Here is a 26,991-nt window from a genome sequence, read left to right on the forward strand (position 1 = left end):
AATGTATTTGCATTTTGCAGTGAGAAATAAGTATTTGATCCCTCTTGCAAACAAGACTTATTACTTGGTGGCAAAACCCTTGGTGGCAAGCACAGCAGTTAGATGTTTTTCTCCATCGCCTCATTGGGGGACACAGGACCATGGATGTTATGCTGCTGCCACTAGGAGGCTGACACTAAGTTAATACAAAAATAGTTAGCTCCTCCTCTGCAGTATACACCCTCGTGCTGTCTCCAAGAGAGCCAGTTCTTGCTTAGTGTCCATAGGAGGCACACTAGTCTGGTCTTCAGACCTAAAGTCTTATTTTTCATCTTTTTTACCTTTTTCATTTTTGATTTTTATTTTTACTACAGACAAATGGGGCAATAGATCCTTTCACGGTTCCAATCTTCTCGAACCATCAGCAGGCGAGCACAGAGTGTCGCCTCTCCGTATCGTCTCCTGCGATGTGGGATGCCACACCTGAGCTGAATTTTTTTAGGGGCGACAGGTCCCTTAAGGGGCACCGATCTCCCTGCACCCTATGGACAAGCACATGGAGTGTCGCCTCCATGTATCCTCTTCCGCAGCCAGGCCTTTTGTCGGACATTAGCCCTGTCCCATCCTAGGGGTTTAACCTCTTGGATGTACAGAGGCCCCTGTGTGGCATCCGAGCAGCCCCCACTGCACCACCACTGTTAAAAGCAGATGGTACAAGGAGGCGGACGGTCCCTCCACCTACTTATTAAAGGGATGGTGGATCGAGGATGATCCCTTTTATCCCTACACTATCCAGGACCAGCAGTGGCCGCAGGAGGACATGTACCCGCCGCATATCACTGGTTTACCTGCCACCCGTCAGCTTCTCCGGGTAAGTGTTGGGGCTGGAGGGCTCTGGGCAGGCGGTCTGAGACGGCACTGGATGGAGGGGGCTTCTGGTGGTGCAGCGCTCCCTGTCCCTTCCGGTATCGACGCCGATAAATTTAGTTCCCGGCTTCGGTTCTCTGCTAAACCACATTGTGTAACTCCGCCCCCGCTATGACTCATCCCGGCGGCTCTGCCTACCTTTCTGGCTCTCCGAGTCTCGGCGGCCATCTTCTCTTCTCCCACGGACCCTCCAGACACAGCGGCATCCGGCAGTGGTCTATGAGGCAACTCACCGCGGCGTCAGCACTCTCTGGGGAGGCTCAGCAGCTACAGTGCCACGCAGAAGGACCTGGGGACACAGGATCTGGGTAAGGGAATGCTGCTCTAGACCACCCTCCTCCTCCTTGCTGTAACCTTTTTTTCACTGCAGGAATTCCCCAAGTTTTTAATGGGAATACATAGAAGGGTACAATGATCCAGCCTAAAGCATCTAAAAAGGCTAACAAGGCTATTGCAGTCTTCTCCACTTCATGTATCTCCTGCCAGTCTGCGTTTCCTAAGGCTCAGACTTCGCCCCAAATGCCCTCAGGAGCCACTGAGCCCATTGTGCCTAGCCCCCCCTGAGTGGGCTTCATCACTGTCACAATCCGTGGCTTCTCTGGCCAAAACGATATGATTCTTCCAGGGATCGGAGTATGCGCAGGTCTGATATAAATGCACCCTCTCCCATACGGGAGCAGTCGGTCATCAGTGGCCGAGAGCACTCTAGAAATCTACAGGCATCTAGGAAAAGGATCCGCAGCACTTCCCCAGTGCATTTACGTGCATTCTCATTTGCGAGTTCTGCTTCTCGCTCTCCCTCTCCAGGGGTCAGTAGCGAACGCGAATCTGAGTACGAATCAGACTGCTCCTTGGACCTGTATTTGCCAGACTTCCAGAAAACGGTGGATTCGCTGATTGAGGTGGTCAGTCTCTCATTAAATGTTGAAGAGAAATCTGACTCCGTTCCGGATCAAGAAGTGTCTTTGAAGAGGGCTAAACGTCCCCATAAGACCTTTACAGTTCACCCTGAGTTTACTGCCATACTCAATCGTCACAGGGAGCGACCGGACAACGCTTCACAGGACAAAGGTTTCTTGAAGCAAAATATCCTTTTTCGGCTGTGCCGAAGTATAGCAGTATATCTTGCCAGTCAAATTTCTTGGGCTGGAGATTACCTGATACACACATCTTTGGACACAGCTGGCTGTTCTGCTCTATCGGCAGCGAACGCAGTCACGATCAGAAGAGCATTATCGTTCAGAGAGTGGAAAGCGGACTCTGCATCCAAAAAGTCCTTAATATATCTGCCTTACCAGAGTGGTCCCTTATTTGGTGAGGAGCTGGATCAGCTTATTTCTGATGCCACGTGAGGAAAGTGTAAATTTCTTCCCTAGCAGAGGCTTAGGCGTCCTTTTCGGAGAAAAAACAGTTCCGTTTCCAATCCTTTCGCTCCAACCCGGGCTGGTCCACAGTCACTACCTCCCCTGGGTCAGGATGCTCCCCACACAGGGACAGAGGGTCTCGAGTCACTTACAGACCTAGTCGACAATGGAAATCCCGCCATAAACAGTTGCGATCTAAGGGTCCTAGGTCTCGGAGATTTTCCGCCCGCTGACTCTTGGCGCTGTCCGGTCGACACCGGCAGGGCGGGCAGTCGCCTACTTCTGTTCAGTCAGGCATGGCTGACCCTCTTCCACGACGAATGGATCAGAGATCTGGTCTCGTCCGGATACAAGATCGATTTTTCTACATGTCCCCCAACGCGTTTCTTCCATTCCCGTCCTCCAACATCAGAGGCAAGGGCAAACGCCTTTACAAGAGCCATAGACGCATTGCGTCATGATGGTGTCATTGTACCCGTTCCGAAAAGAAAAGTTTCAGGGTTTCTGCTCGAACCTTTTTGTGGTCCCAAAAAAGAAAAGAAAGGTGAGACCCATTCTAGACTTCAAACTTCTAAACAAGTTTGTCAAGGTTCATCCTTTTTGCATGGAATCTCTATGTTCAGTCATCGCTTCTATGGAAGGAGAGTTTTTGGCATCCATCGACATCCAAGACGCTTAACTACATATCCCGATCTTTCCTCCCCACCAGAGATTCCTGCTCTTCGCCATACACGACCATCATTTCTAATTCACAACCCTGCCTTTCTGCCTTGCCACAGCTCCCAGAGTGTTCACAAAGGTCATGGCAGCCGTTATGTCCATCTTACACTCTCGAGGCATGGTCATTCTGCCCTACCTGGATGACATTTTGGTCAAAGGCCCATCCTTCCACGATTGCGAGGTCTCTGTTCACATTACTTGCGATACCCTTTCTCTCCTGGGCTGGCTGATTAAACTTAAGCAAGTCATCTCCTGTCCCAGCCCAGTATATATCCTTTTTAGGGATGACCCTGGACACTTCTCGAGGGTTAGTAATTCTTCCTCGACTCAAGGTCTTGGCTCTTCAACAAAGAGCCCGTGTCCTCTGTCAATCGTCCCCTCATTCCATTCAGTTTGCCATGAGGGTACTGGGGAAAAATGGTGGCAGCAATGGAAGTGGTCCCTTTTGTGCAGCTGCACCTTTGACCCCTGCAGCACGCGCATCTGGAGGCCTGGGACAGAAACCCATTCTCCCTCAACCGCAGGTGCCGTTTACTCCTGCGGGTCAGACGGGCTCTCAGATGGTGGACATTGAATTCTTCTCTCAATCAGCGGAAGTCCTTTCTCCCGATTATCATTGGCTAGAGGTGACTACCGACGCCAGCCTCCTCGGCTGGGGGGCAGTCTTTCATCATCACACCGCCCAGGGCCGCTGGTCCATCCGTTAATCGAAACTCCCTATCAATGTACTGGAGAGTCGCACAATATGGCTGGCCCTACATCCATTCCATTATCGCCTAGCAGAGATCTGAATTCAATCGGACAATGCCACGAACATACATAAACCATCAAGGGGGTACCTGCAGCCGCGCGGCTATGTCCGTGGCCTCTCACATTCTCCGATGGGCAGAAAACAACCACTTGGTAATCTCAGTCAGCGGTCCACATTCCAGGTGTCGAAAACTGGATTGCAGACTTCCTCAGCGCCATGGTCTTGCCTCGGAGGAATGCGAATTTCATCCGGAAGTGTTCCAACAGATCTGTCGTCTTTGGGGGACTCCAGATGTAGATCTGATGGCATCTAGACTGAACACCAAAATTTCTCAGTTCATTGCTCGGTCTCGAGACCCAAGAGCAATTGGAGCAGTTGCTCTAGTGCTTCTGTGGTGCAAGTTCAGTCTTCCATACATTTTTCCCCCGTTGCCATTATTTCTGAGAGTCATAAGGAAGATCAAGGCAGACGGAGTCCCCGTGATCTTGGTCTCCCCAGATTGGCCACGCCGTGCGTGGTTTGCGGAGTTGGGCTCCTCCTCGCCGACGTGCCCTGATGGTCCAGATCTGCTCTCCCAGGGTCCAATTTGACACCAGAACTCAGGGGCTCTGTGTTTAACGGCATGGCCGTTGAATCCTAAATTCTGACCCAGGCTGTTTTTTTTTTTTCTAAACAGGTTGTTTCCACAATGGTCAGTGATCGAAAGCCGGTGCCGGTACGCATTTATCATCGCACCTGGAAGACATATTTTTTGCTTGGTGCAAAGATCGAGGTCTTTCCCCTCTCGTCTTCTCCATTCCCAACATATTGCAGTTTCCACAGGTCGGTCTGGACTCGGGCCTGGCACCTAGTTCTCTAAAGGGTCAAATCTCTGCCCTATCGGTCTTTCAAAGGAAGATCGCAACTAGGCTTCAGGTTAAGACTTTCATGCAAGGGGTGTCACACTTGGTTCCCCCCATTTCACATGCCCTTAGAGCTCTGGGATCTCAAATTGGTACAGTGTGTTCTACAGGAACCCCCCCTTTGTACCGCTCCAGGACATTTCGCTGACTTTCTTGTCCTGGAAGGTCGATTTCCGGGTGGCAATCACGTCAATCTGTCGAGTCTCAGAACTAGCCGCCCTGTCTTGTCGGGCACCTTTCCTCAATTTCCATCAGGACAAAGTTGTCCTCGGGCCACCCCTGTCTTTCTTGCCCAAGTTCATCTCGTCCTTACATCTGAACGAAGACATTGTTCTACCTTCACTTTGTCCGGCTCCCGTTCACAGAATGGAAAGAACTCTCCACACTCTGGATTTGGTCAGAGCCCTGAGAAGGTATGTCTTGAGTATGGCATCTTTCAGAAGGACGGACACTTTGTTCGAGATCCCCGAGGGTCATAAGAAGGGCTTCGTCGCTTCAAAGGCCACGATAGCCTGGTGGATTTTTCCTCCATTCAGGAGGCCTACCGTGTCAGAGGCCAGCCCATTCCAGCGGGGATCAGGGCACACTTCACTCGAGCGGTGAGAGCTTCTTGGGCTTTTCGACCTTCTTTGGCCTTTTCGATCAGGCGTCAGCAGAACAGGTCTGTAAGGCTGCGACTTGGTCCAGCTTACATACGTTCTCAAAGCATCATAATATTCACTCAGGCTTCCGCGGATGCGAGTCTGGGCAGAAGAATTCTGCAGGCCGCATTTGCGCACATCTAGGCAGTTGTTACATGAAGCCTACGGTTATGTTGTTGTCCCGCCCAGGGACTGCTTTGGGAACAAAGCATGGTCATGTGTTTGCAAGTACTCACCGTAAAATCATTTTTTCCGAGCCACTCATATGGGGACACAGCAACCACCCTGTTAGCCTAATAGTTTGGCCTATTCTTTGGGTTGCCATGTTGTACTCTTGTGTGTTGTTAATGTTTTCCTACTGGCTCTCTTGGAGACAGCAAGAGGGAGTTAACTGCAGAGGCGGAGATAACTTTTTTTTTTTTGTATTAACTTAGTGGCAGCCTTCTAGTGGCAGCAGCATATCACTCATGATCCTGTGTCCCCATTGAGTGGCTCGGAGAAAAGGATTTTAAGGTGAGTACTGACAAAAATCCCTATTTTGTGGTTGATGAGGTTTGCGCACATGTCTGGAGGAATTTTTGTCCACTCTTTGCATATCATCTCAAAATCGTTAAGATTTTGATGCCTTCGTTTGCAAATCGGAGTTTCAACTCCCTCCATAAGTTTTCTATTGGATTAAGGCCTGGAGACTGATTAGGCCACTCCATGACCTTAATGTGATGCGGTGAAGTATTCCTGTTCCCTTAGCAGAGAAACACCCTCAAACTATAATGTTTCCACCTCCCATGCTTGACAGTGGGGACAGTGTTCTTTGGGTCACAGGCAGCATTTCTCTTCCACCGAACTTGGCGAGTTAAGTTAATGCCAAAGACCTCAATTTTTGCCTCATCTGACCACAGCACCTTCTCCCAATCTCTCACAGAATCATCCAGGAATGTTCATTGGCAAACTTCAGATGGGCCTGTTGAGGGAGGATCTAAATTGATCCTTCACGGTTGACTCAGTGATTTCCAAATTAATCTACAGGGCATTGCCGGCAACTGAAAATGACCAGACGGAGACTCATGTCTCTGTATGGGGAGGATCAAGCAGATCTCTGGGCCCCCGTTTATTGTGTTGCAGTTTTATCATATTAGCAAATTCTACTTCCACCAATCAGCATAAGAACACGCTCACAGTTCTTAACCTATAAGAATGCAGAAATAACAGAATTTATCTTTAACCAACAAGAAAATGGAGTCAAAGCACAAAATGGAGAATCTAGCACAAAATGGAGAATCTTTTATAATTTGTTCCTTCACAGGCCTGCACATGTGCATTCTTGAGCAGGTGGGACCTTGCAGGCACTGCAGGATTTTAAACCTTTACGGTGTAATGTGTTACCAATCAGTCTCCGTCTGTGACAGACCCTGGTGTCTGTTCTTGACAGGTTGCCCCCTCCGGCCTTTTCCGTTACTAGTGGGTCGCAGGACTCAGCGGCTGTTCCTACCCACACAAGCCGCACGAGATTTGAGGTGGTTTCGGACGCACTATCGGAGGATGACTCGGACCTGGATTCTGACCAAGCATCTAATATGAGAGACATGGTCCAGAGTTTCATTGTAGCGGTCAACCAGACCTTTAGCATTAAGGATACCTCTACGGAAGCCGCAGAAAAAGTGGTTTCGTTTAGAAGGTTGTAGCTAGCTTCCACGGCCTTTGCCCCACATAAAGAATTTGAGGAGGTACTTGACAGAGAAAGGGAGAATCCAATCAGACGTTTCCAAAGAGGGAAGCGCCTCGGCATTATATCCCTTCTCCTCTGAGCTCACTGTTAACTGGACAGCCTCTACAACTGTGGACCCTCCAGTTTCCAGACTGTCAACCAACACGGTCCTCCCGCTTACAAATGGAACATCCCTCCAGGACTCCAATGACAGGATCATAGAATCTTTCACAAAGTCAGCCTTTGAAGCAGCCGCTTCTACATTGTGCTCAGTCTTTGCTTCTACTTGGGTGTCAAAGTCCATAGCTGCATGGACTAAGCAACTTCGTCAGGGCATTCTTGCTGGAGCTCGACCACAGGTATTTGTCAACCTCGCAGACCAGATTTCTCATGCAGGGAATTACATGGTATCTATGGCTTAGGCGTCCAGCAATATTGTGGCCATCCGTCGGACTATTTGGTTTAAAGCCTGGCAGGCGGACTTATCTTCAAAGAAGTCCGTTGCCAGCTTGACTTTCCTGGGTTCACCTCTGTTTGACTCCAAGTTGGACCAGATTATTAAGGAGGCCACCTGAGGGACGAGTTCCCTCCTTCCTCAGTCCAAACCTCGCCGCCCTCCTCTGGAACAGCAGTTTCAGCCGTTTCACTGCAACGGAGGATTTTTCCCGCCAACCGATGCCACAGGCTCACCAGGATAGGAAACTGGCTTTCTTTAAACCCACCACTTCCTGGTGTCCCCGTATCGCACAGGGTAGATTCGCCAGGCCTAAAACTGGCAGGTATTCCTTAAGATCTCGGTGAAACTCCCAGGCTGGACGGTCATCTCCAGTTCTTCAGAGACATCTGGCTATCCTCAGTGGAGGACAAATGGGTCAGGGAGGTTGTATACTCAGGATACAAAATCTAATTTTGCGGCCCCGAAATCAATTCTTCGAATCCCGTCCTCCAAGAAGTGCTTCTCTGGTTCTGGGTTTCTTTGCATCCATTGCCTCTCTTCGGGTCATTGTTCCCGTTCCAGACCAGGAACGCTTCACAGGATTTTATTCAAACCTATTTGTGATGCCAAAAAAGGCCGGTTTGTTTTGGCCCATCCTGGATCTAGTTACTGAACAAAACAGTCCGACTGCAACATTTCTGGATGGAATCCCTTCGTTCAGTAATTGCTTCCATGGAGGTGCAGGAATTTCTGTGCTCCATAGACATCCAGGACGCTTAACTCCTTGTGCCTATCTTAACAGGGCATCAGAGGTTCCTGCGCTTTGTGGTGTAGCAACACCATTTTCAGTTTATCACCCTGCTGTTCGGGCTCACAACCGCTCCCAGGGTTTTCACAAAAATCATGGCAGCTTTAATTGCCATTCTACGGAGCCTAGTGCTCATCCCGTATCTCGACGACATCATCATCATCAAAGCTCCATCCTTTTCTCAGGCCCAGGAAAGTTTGGCCATTGTTCTCGACACCCTGTCCTGTTATGGATGGCTAGTCAACAGGGCAAAGTCTTGGGTGCCAATTTTACCAATTTCCCAGTATGAAAATATAAAACATGGGGCTAACACACAATCTTGATGGTAAAAATGTATATTATTTTATCTTCACTGCTCAATGGTATGAAAGTCTGTGACAGGCCTGTGGAGTTAATATAATCACTGCACCCGTAGATTAATTCATTGATAGGTTTAGTTTGTAAAATGGGGTCATTTATGGTGGGTTCTGCTGTGTTGGCACCTCAGGAGCTCTGCCAATGCAACATGGCACCCTCAAACAAGTGCACCAGAATCTGCAGTGTAATAATGGTGTTTCTTCCCTTCCAAGCTTTGCACTGTGCCTCAAAAGTAGATTTCGATGACATATGGGCTATCGGTGATCTCATGAAAATTTGCACAATAAATTTCCTGGTCCATTTTCTCCTGTCACCCTTGTGAAAATACAAAATTTGGAGCTAAAAAACTTTTTTTGGGGGGAAAATTTTGATTTTTTTTTTTTTTTTGTTTGCTTCATGGCTTAACGTTATAAACGTCTGAATTACCTGTGGGTTCAAGGTGTTCAATACACATCTAGATGAGTTCCCTAAGGGGTCTAGTTTCCAAAATGGTGTCACTTGCTGGGAGTTTCCAATGTTTAGGCACATCAGGGGCTCTTCAAACGTAACATGACGTCTGCTAATTATGCCTGCAAATTTTACATTCAAAAAGTGCAAATTGTCTCTTCAGAGAGGAAGATGACTAGAACTCTAGTGCCACCTATTGGAAGTAGCAATCCTAACAGTCAATGTCGACCCTTTAACGAGCCTTGTCACATGACTAAAGGTACCGTCACACTGAACAATATCGCTAGCGATCCGTGACGTTGCAGCGTCCTGGCTAGCGATATCGTTGAGTTTGACAGGCAGCAGCAATCTGAATCCTGCTGTGCCATCGTTGGTCGGAGCAGAAAGTCCAGAACTTTATTTCATCGCTGGACTCCCGCAGACATCGCTGAATCGGCGTGTGTGACGCTGATTCAGCGATGTCTTCACTGGTAACCAGGGTAAACTTCGGGTTACTAAGCGCAGGGCCGCGCTTAGTAACCCGATGTTTACCCTAGTTACCAGCGTAAACGTAAAAAAAAACAAACATTACATACTTACATTCCGGTGTCTGTCCTCCGGCGCTGTGCTTCTCTGCACTGTGTAAGCACCGGCCGGAAAGCACAGCGGTCACGTCACCGCTGTGCTTTCCGGCTGGCGCTCACAGTCAGTGCGGGAAGCAGAGCGCCGGGGGACAGACACCGGAATGTAAGTATGTAATGTTTTTTTTTTTTACGTTTATGCTGGTAACCAGGGTAAACATCGGGTTACTAAGCGCGGCCCTGCGCTTAGTAACCCGATGTTTACTCTGGTTACCAGTGGACTTCGGCATCGTTGGTCGCTGGAGAGCTGTCTGTGTGACAGCTCTCCAGCGACCACACAGCGACGCTGCAGCGATCGGGATCGTTGTCTAGATAGCTGCAGCGTCGCTAAATGTGACGGTACCTTTAGGATAATAGCCAAACCAGAATCTCAATTTGCAATGTCACTCTCCGCAAGGAGAAGCGATACTTCTTGGATCACATTCAAAAAGTGAAATGTTGCTCTTTCCCTTGCCGTGCGCCCAAACAGTAGATTTGTATATATGTGGTATCGGCATGCTCAGGAGAAATTGCACAATTATTTGTTGTATTGTCCATTTTCTCCTGTTACCCTTGCTAAAGTAAAAAAAATAGGTCTAAAGGAAATTTTTTATGAAAGAAAATTAGATGTTTATTTTTTTCCCTCCACATTCCAAAAATTAATGTGAAGCATTTAACCATATCATGAAGTTTATTAACCCTTCATGATATGGCTTTGAGTACCTTCAATGGTACAGTTTTTAGGCTGTGTGCACACGTTCCGGATTTTCTGCGTTTTTTCGCTATAAAAACGCGATAAAACTGTGAAAAAAAAAGCGCATCCTATTAATAGAATGCAATCTGCAATTTTTGTGCATATGTTGCGTTTTTTTCCGCGAAAAATCCGCACAAAAAACGCAATAAAAATGCGCAAAAAAAGCATGCGGATTTCCTGCGGAAAAAGTCCAGTTTTGTTCATCAAATTTCTGCAAATAATCCTGACATGTGCACATAGCCTTAGAATGGTGTCACTTTTGGGTATTTTCTGTCATATAGGCCCCTCAAAAAGTCACACAAAATGTGATGTTGTCCAAAGAAAAAAAATTTTTTTTGCAAATTTTGTTGTATAAATGAGAAATCGCTGGTCAACTTTTAACTTTTTTTTTTGTTAGGAAGTTATAAGGGTTATTTATGTGATGCTGATGTAAAGTAGCATTTTTGGAAATGTTATTTATTAACAATTTTGTGTGATATGACTCTGATTTAAGGGCATAAAAACTAAAAGTTTGAAAATTGCAAAGTTTTCGACAAATTTCCGTTTTTTTTCTTTCACAAATAAATGTAAGTCATATCAAAGAAATTTTTACCACTAACATGAAGTACAATATGTTATCATAATGTGACAGTGGTCAGAATTGTAAAAATTGGCCTGGTCATGTAGGTGAAAACTCTCTTCGGGGCGAAGGGGGTAATGTTTACATGCTTCCGGATCACCGGAATATTTGATCTGTTTGGTATATAATCAAATACATTTTTTTTTTTTTTTTTTATTTCTAGAAAGTTAAAGAAAGAAGCAGAGCTAATTCAGAGTGGCCACATGGACAGCAAATTGGATGAACTGTGGAACAATGTTGTAACGTATGTTTTTCTGTTTTCTTCCATCATATCTATCTTCTTTTTTTTTTTTTGTAACTTCTTCAGCAAATGCACTTACTCTGTTTAACAGAATCTTTTTGCTCTCCACATATTGTAGCAAAAAAAAACAGGAAGAGGAAGAAGCAGACATGAAAAAGAAGGCAACTGATGCTGCTTATCAAGGTTGGGCTTTAAAACATCCTAATAAAGGAACACCAAATCTAGATGTGAATGACAAAAATAAATGAGTAGTGGATTTTTTCCATTTTTGTTGTATGACTATACAGAAAATCTTGCCAATTTTAAAGAGACTCGCGAACCTTAAGGGGTTAACATTGTGCTGTGTCCTAGTTTTGGCTGCCAATGGGGGATGGGGTTAAATAATATTTAAGTGTTCTTGCCCACAGGGCGGGGGGAAGATTCTCTGGCACTGGATAGTGAGAAGCAAGGGGTGGCAGTGACTATTTCTTTATATATTTCTGTTTGTAATATGAGACAGAGAAGATTAAGAACAGAAATGTAGTCTACTTTTAGGAGTAATACATATTGGACTGTGTTATTCTGCCAATTTGTATCTTCCTGACTCCCATACACAGGAATTATCGGCCTAGCGCTCCTGTGTTTTCTATGAGAGAGCTGCTTCAACCAACACAATCTGTTGAGTGTGTTTATTCCCACCTTTATCGGCTGACTTGTCCGACTTAAGCACCACTCCGGCATATTTTTTTTTAGATTTCAGTGCTTGACCGTAGTCTTTTACTTATCCACCTTTTATCTACCGTTGTCTTCACCCTCTATCGGTGCAGCTCCAGTCCAACAGTGCCATTTTGTGACTGCAACTCCTGACTGTCCAGAAATCAGAAGTAACAGTCACAATCTCTCAATGCAAGACTAGGTGAGACAGAATGAGGCTCTCATCAATTTTCATTGAAAAGTGACCTCTTTCTTGGTCGCCCAGCAAATACTGGAGCTTTCCGGCAGGTCACAGACTGCATGACACCAACGGGAGCTGCGGAGATAGAAGGTGAAGACGGCGGCTGGTAAGTATAAAACTTAAGTGCAGGACCTTAGATTAGAAGCACCACTTCAGGGCTGGAATAAAAAAAAAAAACGCTGCAGTGGTATTATAAGTCTAATATATGTGTACAGATGTATTTATTTTTCCGCACATCATACTTATTTGTCCATGTATGTTTGTTCCTGACCACCCTAGCCCTCTCTTTCAAGGTTTAAATTTGAAATTGTATGTAAATATAAACGTTTTTTCATCATTTTACAATGACACATGCGTCATCTTTTTCAGCACGTCAAGCAGCTAAGAATATTCCTCGCAGAAGTTCAAGCACAGTAGGCCGCACATCTATTGGATCTTCATCACCGGGTGGAGAGTTTGGTTTAGGAGACCTGACACCAAATAGCACAGAGGAGGGAAACATGGGGGTATACTTAATTCTTCTATTTTTGTTCATTTTGATAGGCTCTGACTTGCATTTTATTAACTCTTGCATGTTTACAAAATTGTCTTTTTCTAGGTAAGTGTGGGGTCTTTGCCAAACACCCCAGTCTCCTCCTTCATTGGTATTCCTGACACCCCTCCTCCTCCTGCCCCTTTGGAGTCCCCGTTGACCCCTGTGATGGACGACTCTCCCCAGCAAAAGATGGTGGGACAGAAAGCAACACCACCCCCCTCCCCGCTGTTATCGGAGCTCCTGAAGAAAGGCAGTCTGTTGTCCACAAGTCCCCGGCTGGTATGAAACCCCTCCCTGGGTCTCACGGAGGGCACCCCAACATAACCCAAAGTCTTGCCAAGGGAGGTAAAATCTGCTCATAATCAAGTTTCTTGCCATGTACTTTTTTTCCACAGGTCAGTGAGGGTGAAATGACTTTAGGATCCAATACCATTACTGGTTCAGGTGTCTTAATGGATGTTGGAGTACTTCCAAGTCTTCATGGAGGTGAGCTGCACCCCCTTGCAGGCACAGTTCCAGCATCTCCAGCAGCATCAGGTATGGATTGTAAATCGTAGTTTTCGGATACTTATTGTCTGACTGGAAGAATCTTACATTTTTCTTAAAATACTTTCTGTTGATCCGTTATCTTCCGTTACTTGGTCCTTGTGTCATATTTCTGGTTATGTGAACACCTTTTCTCCACATCTTCTTTTCCTTTGTTTCTCTTTTTTATTTTTACCCCCCTATGTTTTCTCTTTTCTGGCCTTCTCTTGTGGTTTTGTGCCTTCCTGTTCTTGCCCTACTAGGTGCTCCCACTTTATCCCGGCTTCTAGAAGCTGGCCCTGCACACTTCGCAACACCTCTCGCTACCTTCTCTGCTGCTACAAGCGAATCTCCGTCTAAATCTTTGCTGACCCCAATAGAGTCCCAGGCTACCATTATTATGATGTCTGCACTTCCAATGACTGCAGCTGTCCCAGGTAAAGTCTGCCTTGGGTTTCATGCTTTCCTTAATCGTTTCTTACTCTTTTCTTTACTTTCACATTTTTTAAGTACTGCATGTTGTTAGATTTAGACATATGATAATATGATTTTTATCTTGTGGTAACATAATTTTTGTAGAAATGGCTTGATATATTTCCTGATACTTAGAACAGTTTTAAATTACCCCTGTAGTGACCCAGCAGGAGGACAGTGAAAGTACTTGTGACCCACACACAGTTTCTGTGTCCATGGACAGTAGTGACATTTCCATGATCATAGATTCTATTAACAAGGAATGCCTTGGTACTGGAGATGGTAGCACACCGTCAAAGGATGAGTCTTCAGACAGCAAGGGAGACCTGGATTTGGCAGAGAAAATGGACATTGCTGTATCTTACACTGGAGAGGAGCTTGACTTTGAAACTGTTGGCGATATCATTGCAATAATTGAAGACAAGGTAAAAATGAGACCTTTCTTATTATTTTATCTATTTTAGAAACTTTGTCTATACAGAAACAGAGTTATGTCAGTCAGTGAAAACCTATTAAAGCGGTTATCACTTTTAATGGGAACCCAGCAGCTGATAAATGCTGTCTGCTCCATGGACAGAATGTATGAGACACTGGCTGTTTGATATCAGTCATGTGTGTTTGACTCTGAATCGTTGGGGAGTTTCAGAGAAAAACATGCTTCAAAAGCAGTCAGAGACCAAGCCACTGATCGGAGAGGTGGGTCCCTGGTGCCTTGTCTTGCCATTGAGCGATCACTGAAGGGGAACGGGCAAGGAGGAGCTGCAAGGGATCTGCCTGTTCGAGTAGTCACCCGTACAGCTTGGTCTGCTTTTAAATTAAAGCTCATGTTTACTCTTGAATCATTGCAGTCAAAAGTATCTAGCTGAAGTCAGGAAAGAAATATATCTTGGTACCGTGTTAGCCAGTAGATAGAAAAATGTTTAGAATTGAGAGTCCTCAGTGGTTGATACCTTTTAATGGCTAACTGAAAAGATGGTAACAAATTGCAAGCTTTCGAGACTACGCAGGTCTCTTCATCAGGCAAAAAACCATGGATAAGTCAGGTGACATGAAGCAGAATTACCATGAGTGATAAACCGTTATGTCCATGAGAATGAAACGTGTTCGGATGAATGCCAAAGTGCCTCACTTCGGCCACTGAGGACACCGTTCTGAAGGAAGAAGGTTTTTCACCTTGGCTCATACAGACTATGATCAGTGTGAGAAAGCCCGCATCTTCTAGCATTTATCATAGAACCTGAAGTCTTGTTTTTGCTGGTGCAAGGACAATCGGTCCTCTTCCATGTGTTTCTCACTTCCATACATCATGGCTTTTCTCCAGTCTGGTCATGGTTCCAATCTTTTCCTCAACACTCTTAAGGGTCAAGTCTCCTCGCTCTCGATCCTCTTTCAAAGGGAATTGACTTTGCGACCCCAGGTCAAGACCTTCCTCAAGGGTGTTGCTTATCTGTCTCCTCCTTATCACCGTCCGGTAGATCCGTGGGACCTTAACTTGGTCCTATGCACTCTTCAGCACTCTACATCCGAACCCATTCAGGACATTACATATTCCTTTCTTTCCTGGAAGGTTGCCTTTTTGGTGTCTATCAGACAAGTTTCGGAACTGGCTGCTCTCCTGTCGTTCTCTTTTTATAGTTCTCCATCAGGACAAGATTGTCTGTCTAAGACTGGTTTCTTAATTTTTCCTAAGGTGGTTTCCTTTTCCACATCAGTGAGGATATCGTCCTCCCTTCATTTTTGCCCTTCCCTAGTTCATCCCCTGGAAAGGTCAATCCACAATCTGGGCCTTGTCAGAGTTCTTTGCTTCTACTTCTGTAGGACAGCTCCTTTTCGGCGCTCTGAAACTGTTTGTCATTTCTGAGGGTCGTCATAGTGGTCTTCCTGCCTCCAAATCTACCATCACTTGCTTGATTTGTTGAGCTAACTTGGAGGCATATAGCGTTAAGGGTAGACCACCTCCTCCGGGTGTTAAGGCTCGCTCCACTCGAGTGATGTGGGCTTCCTGGGCTGTTAGTCACCAGGTCCCTCCATCTCAAATTTGCAAGACAGCTATCTGGTCTTCCCTTCACACTTTTGCGAGGTTTTACCGAATACATACCTACACTTTGCCTGATGTATTTCTTCAAAGACCCAGAAATACCTTTTATGTGGCTAGTCTTTTCCTCCGTTACTGAGAAATCAACATTTGAATTGATATGCAAATGAATGCAGATCTGAAGTTTCTGTCACTCCAGCTCTATTCCCCACTCAGCTCTACTTCCCCCTGCTTGACTGACAGCCTCTGTGCTGTGTGACTTCAGGCAAAGGAGCCATCAACCAAGAGAAGGTCATGCTGGGCGAGAATAGAGCTGGAGTGACAAAGACTTCAGATCTATGAATAGTTCTTTAGCCTCATTTGCATATCAGTATTAATGCAGATTTTTCAGTAACAGAAGAACGGACTGGCCCATGTAAAGGTGTTGCTGTACTTGTCTTTGAAAGTGTTAAATGCATATATGAATAGTGTGTGTGTATGTGGGGGGGAATCTGCTGATTTGCATACCTGACGTCACGTGCCATATAGACTTGTCTGGCTTCTCTCAATACAATTTCATGATGAGAAACCGAATGCATCAACACGTGATTGCAAGTACGCAAATCACATTCAGGCGGTCACTTTGCAGCCTGCTCACTCCAGGAATACAAGTGACTCGTGACCGCAAGCTCACTGTCATAATTCAGCAGTCTGCAGTCAGAGAGTTACTGCAAATTGAGGAAAACCCTTAAGAATATTTTGGAATATTTGCTGGCTTTGCAACCCACAGGTGTATTGCTTATATGCCTATGTTATTCCGTGGCAGTTAGTCAGGGCAGGAGTCGGGTAACCCACACTCTGCTCTCCCTTCTATCCATGTGCTTTATTGCTATCCTATGTTCCCTTGCAATCCACATTCACCACCCAATCCCCCCTCCATCACGACTCATATACATCAGCTCCTTTCTCCTTCCCTCTCCCATGTACAGCTCCCATGCACTTCTCACCTTCCAAAAAACTTTAGCCCATCTTGCCCAAACACACACTGCGCAAAAAAAAATCATACACTTCCAAAAACTTTGCTTTTTATCTTCTTACTTCTACTGATTTCGGGGGGGCATCTCACCCTGGTCCCCCATACCCCAACCTCAACTGTTACCCTACCTCATATCAAAACCATACTAACCTTATTAATATTACTTGCACTCCCTCACCTCTCTCTTTCAACTGTGCCCTTTGGAATCCACGGTCTGTATGTAACAAGCTTCCTTTCCTGCACAACTACTTTCTGAACAACTCTCTGAATCTGTTGGCCCTCACTGAAACCTGGATCCAGGACTCTGACACTGTCTCCCCCGCTGCCATTTCTCATAGTGACTTACAATTCTCCCATTCCCCGAGACCCACAAACAGACCTGGTGGTGGAGTCTGCATACTCCTGTCCCCACAATGCACCTTCCAGGTCATCCCCCCAGTTCCGTCACTATCATTCCCTTCTTTTGAGGTCCACACCATCAGGCTCTTTCGTCCCCGCTCGCTCATAGTAGCGGTCATATACCGGCCCCAGGCTCCCCCACCCACTTCCTGGACCATTTCTCAGCCTGGCTGCCGCACTTTATGCCCTCAGAACTTCCAACCCTTATCCTGGGAGACTTCAACATCCCCATTAATAGCTCCACTTACACCTGTGTCCCAGCTTCTATCACTAACCACTTCTCTCGGCCTCTCACAGCTCTCATCCTCTCAGACACACAAGGACGGTAACACCCTTGACTTGGCCTTTGTCCGGCTCTGTTCAATCTCCTGCCTAAATAACTCATTGCTTCCCCTCTCTGACCACAACATTCTCTCCTTCATGCTCACAAATCCTTGCCCACCCCAGCACACTCCTACCTACCATTCAGTCAGAAATCTTGACGCCATTAACCCTTATACCTTCTGACTCCCTACACTCATCATTGTCCCCATTCTCCTCTTTTTCCTGTCCTGATCTCGCTGTACATCACTTCAATGACACTCTTAGAAGCACCCTGGACCAAGTAGCTCCCCTCACCCTCAGAACCTCCAAACAGAGTAAAACAGCCCTGGCTCACATCGCAAACCCAATTTCTCCAGCGATGCTCTAGGTGTGCTGAACGCTTATGGAGGAAAACTCGCACACCAGAAGACTTTATACACTTCAAATTTATGTTAAGGATCTATAACTCTGCCCTTCACCTCGCCAAACAGACCTACTTCAGCACTCTGATCTCCTCACTGTCCAATAACTCCAAGAAACATTTTGACACCTTTCACTCCCTCCTCAGGCCAAAAGCACAAACCTCTATCAAAGATATTTGTGCTGATGACCTGGCCTTCCACTTTATAGAGAAAATAGATAACATCCGTCAGGAAATCCGCTCCCAGCCACTAAGTGCAGTGACTCCCATCCTCCCTGCATTTCCCTTGGCTCACTGTCCACATTTTATCCCAAAAATAAAGAAGTCTCCAAGCTCCTCTCTTCTCGTCCGACTACATGCACTACTGACCCAATTCTCTCTCATCTCCTCCAGTCTCTCCCTCCAGTTGTCACAACTCACCTAACTACAATCTTTAATCTCTCCCTCTCCTCAGGCATCTTCCCCCTCTTCCTTCAAACACTCTATCATTATTCCATTACTAAAGAATCCCGCCCTCGACCCATCCTGCACAAATAACTTAAGACCAGTCTCCAAACTCCCCTTCATCTCTAAACTCTTGGAGCGCCTGATCTACTCCCGCCTTACCCGTTACCTCTCTACTCATTCCCTCCTAGACCATTCACAGTCCGGTTTCCGCCCCCTACACTCGACAGAAACTGCACTCATCAAAGTGACCAATGACCTTCTGACAGCAAAATGCAATGGTGAACACTCTCTGCTCATTCTTCTCGACCTTTCTGCAGCTATCGACACTGTTGACCACCCTCTCCTACTCTCTAGGCTCCAGTCACTAGGCATTATGGACACTGCTCTCTCCTGGTTCTCCTCCTATCTTTCTGACTGCTCCTTCAGTGTTCTGTTCTTTGGCTCCACTTCATCTTCTCTTCCTCTCACTGTCGGGGTACCTCAGGTCTCAGTTCTTGGCCCCTTCTCTTCTCTCTCTACATCGCCCCAATTGGACAGGCCATCAGCAGATTTGGCTTTCAGTGACATCTTTATGCTGATGACACAAAACTATACACACCTGACTTTACCCCTGCTGTACTACAGAACGCCAGTGACTGTCTGTCCGCAGTCTCCAACATCATGTCCGCACTCCTTCTGAAACTCAACCTCTCCAAAACTGAACTTCTTCTGCTCCCGCTGTCTACCAACCTCCCTTAATCTGACATTTCCCTCTCCGTGGGTGGCCCCATAATAACACCCCGGCAGCAGGCGCACTGTCTGGGTGTTATATTTGACTCCGATCTCTCCTTCACATCCCATATACAATCTCTTGCCCGCTCTTGCCGCTTACACCTAAAGAACATCTCTAGAATCTGCCCTTTTTCTCACCATGGAAACCACAAAAACCCTCACTGTCGCCCTGATCCACTCCCGCCTGGACTACTGCAATTCTCTATTAATTGGCCTACCCCCTCACCCGACTTTCCCCTCTCCAGTCTATCCTTAATGCAGCAGCCAGGGTTGTCCATCTAGCCAATCAGTATTCAGACGTGTCCGCTGTTAGCCAGTCATTACACTGGCTGCCCATTCATTACAGGATACAATTCAAAGTAGTTGTTCTCACCCACAAAGCTCTCCACAGTGCAGCACCCTCTTACATCTCCTCCCTCATTTTTGTCTATCGGCCAAACCGACCGCTGCGCTCTGCAAATGACTTTCGACTAACCTCTGCTCTTATCCGTACCTCCCACTCCCGACTCCAAGACTTCTCCCGTGCTGTGCCAATCCTCTGGAATGCTCTACCCCAAGATATTAGGACCATCCACAATTTGCATAGCTTTAGGCACTCCCTCAAAACACATTTGTTCAGAGCGGCCTATCACGTTACCTAATCAAAGTCATTTTATGTTTGTGTGTGTGCGTGTAGCCCATTCGCTATCTCCATCTATCCCCCACCCCATAAAGATGGCTGGACCATCATTGTAAATCAGGTACGGACTGAGGCTGAAATTCAGCCCTGGCATTTGAAATCACACAGGGCCATGCTGTCCCCATCCCCAAGCACCAGATGGGATATATTTCTACTAATATTACCCTGGATGGAGGAAAGCACGATTTACTACAAGGCCAATGTTTCTAATGATACTTGTGGCCTGTTGGGGTAAGAGACGGAGTCACTGACTTTGTGTTTCAGCACAAATCTTAACAGTATGGGGGTCTTGAGAACCCCTATTCTGTTAACAATGTAGCAGACAAGGCAGCCCACAACCAGACAGGTCCTTCTGGCATTTGCCAGAATTGCCAGTTGGCCAGTCCGGCCCTGTTGTAAATACACACGTGTACTTTGTATCTCCCCCACCTCATTGTAGATTGTAAACTCTCACGAGCAGGGTCGTCTTATTTTGCTTTAATTATTGTATTGTTAACGTTGTTACTTATGACTGTTATGTTTGAAATTGTTAAACTGTAAAGCGCTGTGGAATATGTTGGCGCTATATAAATAAAGATTATTATTAATCAAATATGTATCCTCTGAATAGGTCGATGACCACCCTGAAGTGCTTGATGTCGCTGCAGTTGAGGCAGCTCTTTCGTTTTGTGAAGAGAACGATGACCCCCAAGCACTTGGTGGGCCCTGGGATCAAGCTGTTCAGGAACACACAGTGAAACAAGAGACCCTTCCAAAGGCTCTTATTCCAGGGTCCAAGGATACAGATACAATAATGAACATCATGGAGCTGACTGATATAAAAGCAGAGCCTTCTGAACCAGAGATGGAGCTTGCTCAGTCAGAGGGGGCATCTGTGACTCCTCACTCAGCCTTTCAGCTTAAATCCCCTATAGAAGAGTTTACTGAAGCTAGTGGTAAAGAACCAGTTAAAGAGGAGGAAGAATCAACTGATCACCAAATGAAAATGGAGGTACTGTTCTAATAACTAGTGTCAGTTGTGAGATCAATAGCAATTCAGTGTGGCAAATTCATATTTTTCTCTTGCCTTAAGGAGCCACAGTGTGAAACTTCTCAAAGTGAGGCCTTTTCTAATGAAGAAGAAAAGGGGATGCCATCTGAGGAAAGTCCGTCAGTAAACGGTACGCATTGAGATACATATATATTAGACTTTGGATTATCATTGAGTTGGTGACTAGCTATACTTATTAATATTGTACTTCTACTATTTTCAGACCCAATAAAGTCAGAACCTCCAGCTGCTAGTCAGAATAAGGTACGGTAACTATTGTGTTGCCCAAATTTTATAAAAAGAAAAACAAAATTTAAAGATGTAGTTTTTATATATGGTAGTGAAATTATGCAAATACTTTATCCAGGACTCTCAAGGAGAAGAAGAAGAGGAGGACGAGGATGTGACAAGTGAGGTTGGGAGTCCTGAAGAGCCCAAGGAAGAAGAAGCTGGGGAGGAATATCTGTCTGAAATGGACAATGAACCTCCAATCAGTGAGAGCGATGATGGGTTCAGTATTCATAATGCGCAGCTTCAGTCTCACACACTTGCTGATTCAATCCCCAGCAGCCCCGCATCCTCCCAGTTGTGAGTACATTTATGAGTACATTTTATATGTTTATAGATTGCATTTTATTTTGTCTGTTTAAATGTCATGTCAATATAATTCCAGTTCGGTTTGCAGTGAAGATCAAGAGGCAATACAAGCTCAGAAAATTTGGAAAAAAGCTATTATGTTGGTGTGGAGAGCAGCAGCCAATCACAGGTGTGTGCTGATCACTAAATAACTTTTTTTAAGGTTTACAAGATTGCTACATCAGACCACTGTATGTAAGTATATTAGATGTCCTATAGTTATTAGTTTAACTCTTGATAAATAACCTTGGGTGTCGGAGTTCAATCTTGAAGAGGAAATTTCCATTCTCACATGTCTGTTTTAGTACATACATAACAATTTTACGTTATGTATTTTAGATTTCTCCTTTGTATAGAAATGTTTCAATATAGTGCTATTTGTAATCAGTTGGGGTGTGTTCTACAGTCTTCCACTGTCCAATCAATGCTGGCAGAGCCTGAGTTTTCAAGGGCACGATCCTTTGACAAGGGAAATTGTACCACACAGTTTTCACGTAGAATAGCAGTGGAACGTCTTGACACAGAATTATGAGAATAGTTGTACCAGAATTGTCATTTAAAGGGGTTTTCCCACGAACAAAGTTATTGTTGATCAACATTTTAATCAATAGATCTTTGAAAAATAGTAAGTTCTGCAATGGGATGTGTTTTTTTAAAAAAAAAACTCCCTTTGGTGAGATAATCTTATTAATGTTCCCTTGCGGTGTACTGTGTAATGGCCGTGTCTGTCCATGCAGGAACATGGTCTAATCATACAAAAAATAGAAGATATAGACAGGACAGCAGGGGATCGCAAATGATTTTTTGATTAAAGAAAAATGTTGCTTAAAAACAGATAGTGAAAAGTTTTGCCTGTGATCCCGTGCTGTCCTGTCTATTTTCTCTTTTGCTTCCTCCCATTCCCAGGAGATGAGGCATGATCAGACCATGTTCAGGGCCATATTTATAAGATTATCTCAGCACATGGAACATTTTTATTTTAAAGCTATGTTCACATTTGCGTTGCTGGGCGCAGCATCGTCGACGCATACCGGCGCATGCATCATGCGCCCCTATCTTTAACATGGGGGGCGCATGGACATGCGCCGGTATGCGTTGTACTGCGTTTTACGACGCATGCGTCATATAGACGCACAACACAGGGCGCAGAGGACGCTACTTGTAGCGTTTTCCCTGCGCCGAAAGTCTTGATCTGTAGGGTCTTATGACAACGCATGCGTTGCAAAACGCTGCGTTGTGTATTTGCGTTGTTGGTTGCGTTGCGTCGCGTCGCCGACGCCGCGCCCAACAACGCAAATGTGAACGTAGCCTAACACATCCAATTGTGGAAATTATTTTCATTCCAAGATCTATTAATTGACATGAACTTTGTTGGTTGAAAAACCCATTTAATGGGCAATACAATTATTCACCAAAATAGACGTTATATGCCAATAAATACTCTGACAATCTCCTGTGTTGATCATCTCCCTTTTTATTAAATGATATTGCTGGACTAGGTTAATTTCTTGTGAGCTCTTATTTAGTGAGGAGATTTAACTAGAAAATATGGTGACTTTTTTTTTTTTTTTCGTTTTGTCAAGGTATGCCAATGTCTTTCTTCAGCCTGTGACAGATGACATTGCTCCTGGTTATCACAGTATTGTTCAAAGGTAATAATTGAAACCAATGTGTAGTTCTATCTTTTTAATGGATAACAAAAAAAAGCATTCAAGCTAAGGGAGAGAAAATGATTGATTTGTTAAGTGGATTTGAGATGAGATATATATATATATATATATATATATATATATATATATATATATATATATATATATATATATATATATATATATATATATATATATACATATATATACATACTCTGGATGGTTGTCACTTAAAGGGGGGTTTCCCACGAACAAATTTCATTTTTATCAATAGTTCTTGGAATAAAATTAAGTTCCACAATTGGATGTTATGTTTTTGCGTTTTCGTTTTTCACTCCCCTCCTTACCACAGCAATAACTTTTTTTTTTTTCCATCAATATGGCCATGTGAGGGCTTATTTTTTGCGGGACGAGTTGTACTTTAGAACGACGCCATTGGTTTTACCATGTCTTGTACTAGAAAACGGGAAAAAAATTCCAAGTGTGGTGAAATTGCAAAAAAAAAAGTGCAATCCCACACTTGTTTTTTGTTTGGCTTTCTTGCTAGGTTCAGTAAATGCTAAAACTGACCTGTCATTATGATTCTCCAGGTCATTACGAGTTCATAGACACCAAACATGTCTAGGTTATTTTTTATCTACCGTATATACTCGAGTATAAGCCGAGATTTTCAGCCCAAATTTTTGGGCTGAAAGTGCCCCTCTCGGCTTATACTCGAGTCAAGGTGGGTGGCAGGGTCGGCGGGTGAGGGGGTGAGGGCGCTGAGGCATACTTACCTAGTCCCGGCGATCCTGGCGCTGTCCCTGCCGTCCCACGGTCTTCTGTGCTGCAGCTTCTTCCCCTCTTCAGCGGTCACGTGGGACCGCTCATTACAGAAATGAATAAGCGGCTCCACCTCCCATAGGGGTGGAGCCACCTATTCATTTCTCTAATCAGCGCTGCCGGTGACCGCTGATTAGAGAAAGAAGCTGCGGCACCGAAGACCAGCTGTGACAGGCAGGGGGAGCCGGACGTCGGGACCAGGTAAGTATGTAATAGTCACCTGTCCGCGTTCCAGCCGCCGGGCGCCGCTCCATCTTCCCGGCGCCTCCATCTTCCCGGCGTCTGCGCTCTGACTGTTCAGGTCAGAGGGCGTGATGACGCATATAGTGTGCGCGGCGCCCTCTGCCTGATCAGTCAGTGCAGAGAGACGCCGGGACCGGACGCCGGAACGAGACGCCGGGAGCTGCAATCAAGAGAGGTGAGTATGGCTTTTTTTTTTTTTTTTTTTTTTTTTACTGCAGCAGCGGCAATGGCACAGCTTTATATAGGGAACTATGAACGGTGCAGAGCACTATATGGCAGAGCTATAGGGACAATCATGAATGGTGCAGAGCACTATGTGGGGCACAGCTATGGGGCGATAATGAACATGCAGAGCACTATATGGCACAGCTATGGGGCAAGAATGATCTATTTTTATTTTTTGAAATTCACCGGTAAATGCTGCATTTCCACCCTAGGCTTATACTCGAGTCAATAAGTTTTCCCAGTTTTTTGTGGCAAAATTAGGGGGGTCGGCTTATACTCGGGTCGGCTTATTATTATTATTATTATTATTATACATTTTTATAGCGCCATTTATTCCATGGCGCTTTACATGTGAATACGGGGCAAATATAGACAAATACATTAAACATGAGCAGATAACAAGGCACACGAGTACATAAGGAGGGAGGACCCTGCCCGCGAGGGCTCACAGTCTGCAGGGGGTGGGTGAGGATACACTACGGTAAGTGGTGACAAAAATTCAAAACTTTGCTTAAAAAAAAAAAAAAATGTGCCATTTTCCGATACCCGTAGCATCTCCATTTTACAGGATCTCGGGTCAGGGGAGTGCTTATTTTTTGCGTGCCAAGCTGACGTTTTTAATGATACCACTTTTGTGCAGATACCTTCTTTTGATCACCCGTTATTGCATTTTAATGCAATGTCTCAGCGACCAAAAAAATGTAATTCTGGTGTTACACTGTTTAGCGATCAGGTTAATGCTTTTTTTTATTGATAGATCGGGCGATTCTGAATGCGGCGATACCAAATATGTGTATGTTTGATTTTTTTTTTTTAATTGTTTTATTTTGGATGGGGCAAAAGGGGGGTGATTTAAACTTTTATATATTTTTTTCATATTTTTTAAAACATTTTTTAACTTTTGCCATTCTTTAATAGCCTCCATGGGAGGCTAGAAGCTGGCATAGCCTGATCGGGTCAGCTACATAGCAGTGATCATCAGATCGCTCCTATGTAGCTGAATTGCAGGCTTGCTATGAGCGCTGACCACAGGGTGGTGCTCACAGCAAGCCAGCATCAAGTAACCATAGAGGTCTCAAGGAGACCTCTGGTTACTATGCAGACGCATCGCTTACCCCCGATCATGTGACGGGGGTCGGCGATGCGTGCATTTCCGGCCACGCGGCCGGAAGCAGTAGTTAAATGCCGCTGTCAGCGTTTGACAGCGGCATTTAACTGATTAATAACAGCAGGTGGATCGCGATTCCACCTGCCGCTATTGCGCGCACATGTCAGCTGTACAAAACAGCTGACAAGCTGCGACTTTGATGTGGGCTCAGCGCCGGAGCCCAAATCAAAGGGGGAGACACGACATGCGCCGTACTAGTATAGGGCATGTCGTGAAGGAGTTACAAACAAGCAAATGTTATACCTTTCCAAAATAATCTGCTGCGATCTCATGCTGTCCTGTCCGTATGCTCATTTTCTCCCTCGCCCCTCTGCTGAAATGCCGCTATTATTCTCGGACAGTGGCATCTAAAAATCACCATCCTCATGGGGCATTTATTTGGCCACCCAATGTCCACTGCGTAACGCATACACATGGTGCCAATTTCATGGGGCCCCTGTCGCTGCCGTCTTTGTGCTCCTATGATTCCTAGCTTGTGAATTTTACAATGTAAAAAACTTGCTTTGTAAAGGAATCTTCCAGACAACACGTAAATTCTGTATCATCCGGCTAGTTAGAATAGAAGTCACAAGACTCAGAAAAGGATCATAGCAGCTCTGGAATCTGGGGAAGAAGGCAATCGGAAAGTATTGTAAAACAAGTACACTACACTGCATGCATAGCTCATTTAAGTACCCGTATATACTCGAGTATAAGCCGACCTGAGTATAAGGTGACCCCCCCCCCCTAATTTTGCAACAAACAACTGGGAAAACTTATTGACTCGAGTATAAGCCTAGGGTGGAAAATGCAGCAGCTACCGGTAAATGTCAAAAATAAAAACAGATACCTAGTAAAATTAATTAAGACATCAGTAGGTTGTGTTTTTGAATATCCATATTGAATCAGGAGCCCCACTCAAAAATATTGCCAGAATCCGTTCCTTCCTCAGCCCACAATCTACCAAAACTCTTGTGCATGCCCTCATCATCTCCCGCCTCGACTACTGCAACACCCTCCTCTGTGGCCTCCCTGCTAACTCTCTTGCACCACTCCAGTCTGTCCTCCACTTTGCTGCCCGGCTAATCCACCTCTCTCCTCGCTACTCCCCTGCTTCTCCCCTCTGCAAATCCCTCCACTGACTCCCAATTCCCCAACGAATCCAGTTCAAACTACTAACACTGATCTACAAAGCCATCCACAACCTGTCCCCTCCCTATATCTCTGAACTAATCTCCCAATATCTTCCCTCACGTAATCTCCGATCCTCCCAAGACCTCCTACTCTCCTCCACACTTATTCGTTCTTCACACAACCGCCTCCAAGATTTCTCCCGAATATCCCCCACCCTCTGGAATTCCATGCCTCAACACGTCCGACTATCCACCACCCTCGGATCCTTCAGACGGAACCTGAAAACCCATCTCTTCAAGAAAGCCTACAGCCTGCAA

General features: G+C 45.4%; 1 protein-coding gene across 7 annotated transcripts in view; it reads left to right on the forward strand.

Moving 5' to 3' along the window:
• The window catches only part of BRD8 (bromodomain containing 8), a 76,888-nt gene that overhangs the window by 41,461 nt on the left and 8,436 nt on the right, over positions 1 to 26,991 (forward strand). For 3 of the 7 annotated variants that reach the window (XM_069764346.1, XM_069764343.1, XM_069764341.1), the window contains 12 exons: positions 11,173 to 11,253; positions 11,369 to 11,433; positions 12,554 to 12,690; positions 12,783 to 12,998; positions 13,115 to 13,256; positions 13,878 to 14,143; positions 20,399 to 20,779; positions 20,861 to 20,948; positions 21,042 to 21,082; positions 21,186 to 21,406; positions 21,492 to 21,584; positions 23,038 to 23,106. In XM_069764346.1, coding sequence (XP_069620447.1) covers positions 11,173 to 11,253; positions 11,369 to 11,433; positions 12,554 to 12,690; positions 12,783 to 12,998; positions 13,115 to 13,256; positions 13,878 to 14,143; positions 20,399 to 20,779; positions 20,861 to 20,948; positions 21,042 to 21,082; positions 21,186 to 21,406; positions 21,492 to 21,584; positions 23,038 to 23,106 — 1,800 coding nt within the window. Of the gene's footprint in view, positions 1 to 11,172; positions 11,254 to 11,368; positions 11,434 to 12,553; positions 12,691 to 12,782; positions 12,999 to 13,114; positions 13,257 to 13,507; positions 13,682 to 13,877; positions 14,144 to 20,398; positions 20,780 to 20,860; positions 20,949 to 21,041; positions 21,083 to 21,185; positions 21,407 to 21,491; positions 21,585 to 23,037; positions 23,107 to 26,991 lie in introns of all 7 variants that reach the window. The other 4 variants (XM_069764344.1, XM_069764342.1, XM_069764340.1 and 1 more) reach the window with 3 other exon arrangements.

Source organism: Ranitomeya imitator, chromosome 4 (assembly GCF_032444005.1).
Source record: "Ranitomeya imitator isolate aRanImi1 chromosome 4, aRanImi1.pri, whole genome shotgun sequence".
In the NCBI taxonomy this organism is placed as follows: domain Eukaryota; kingdom Metazoa; phylum Chordata; class Amphibia; order Anura; family Dendrobatidae; genus Ranitomeya; species Ranitomeya imitator.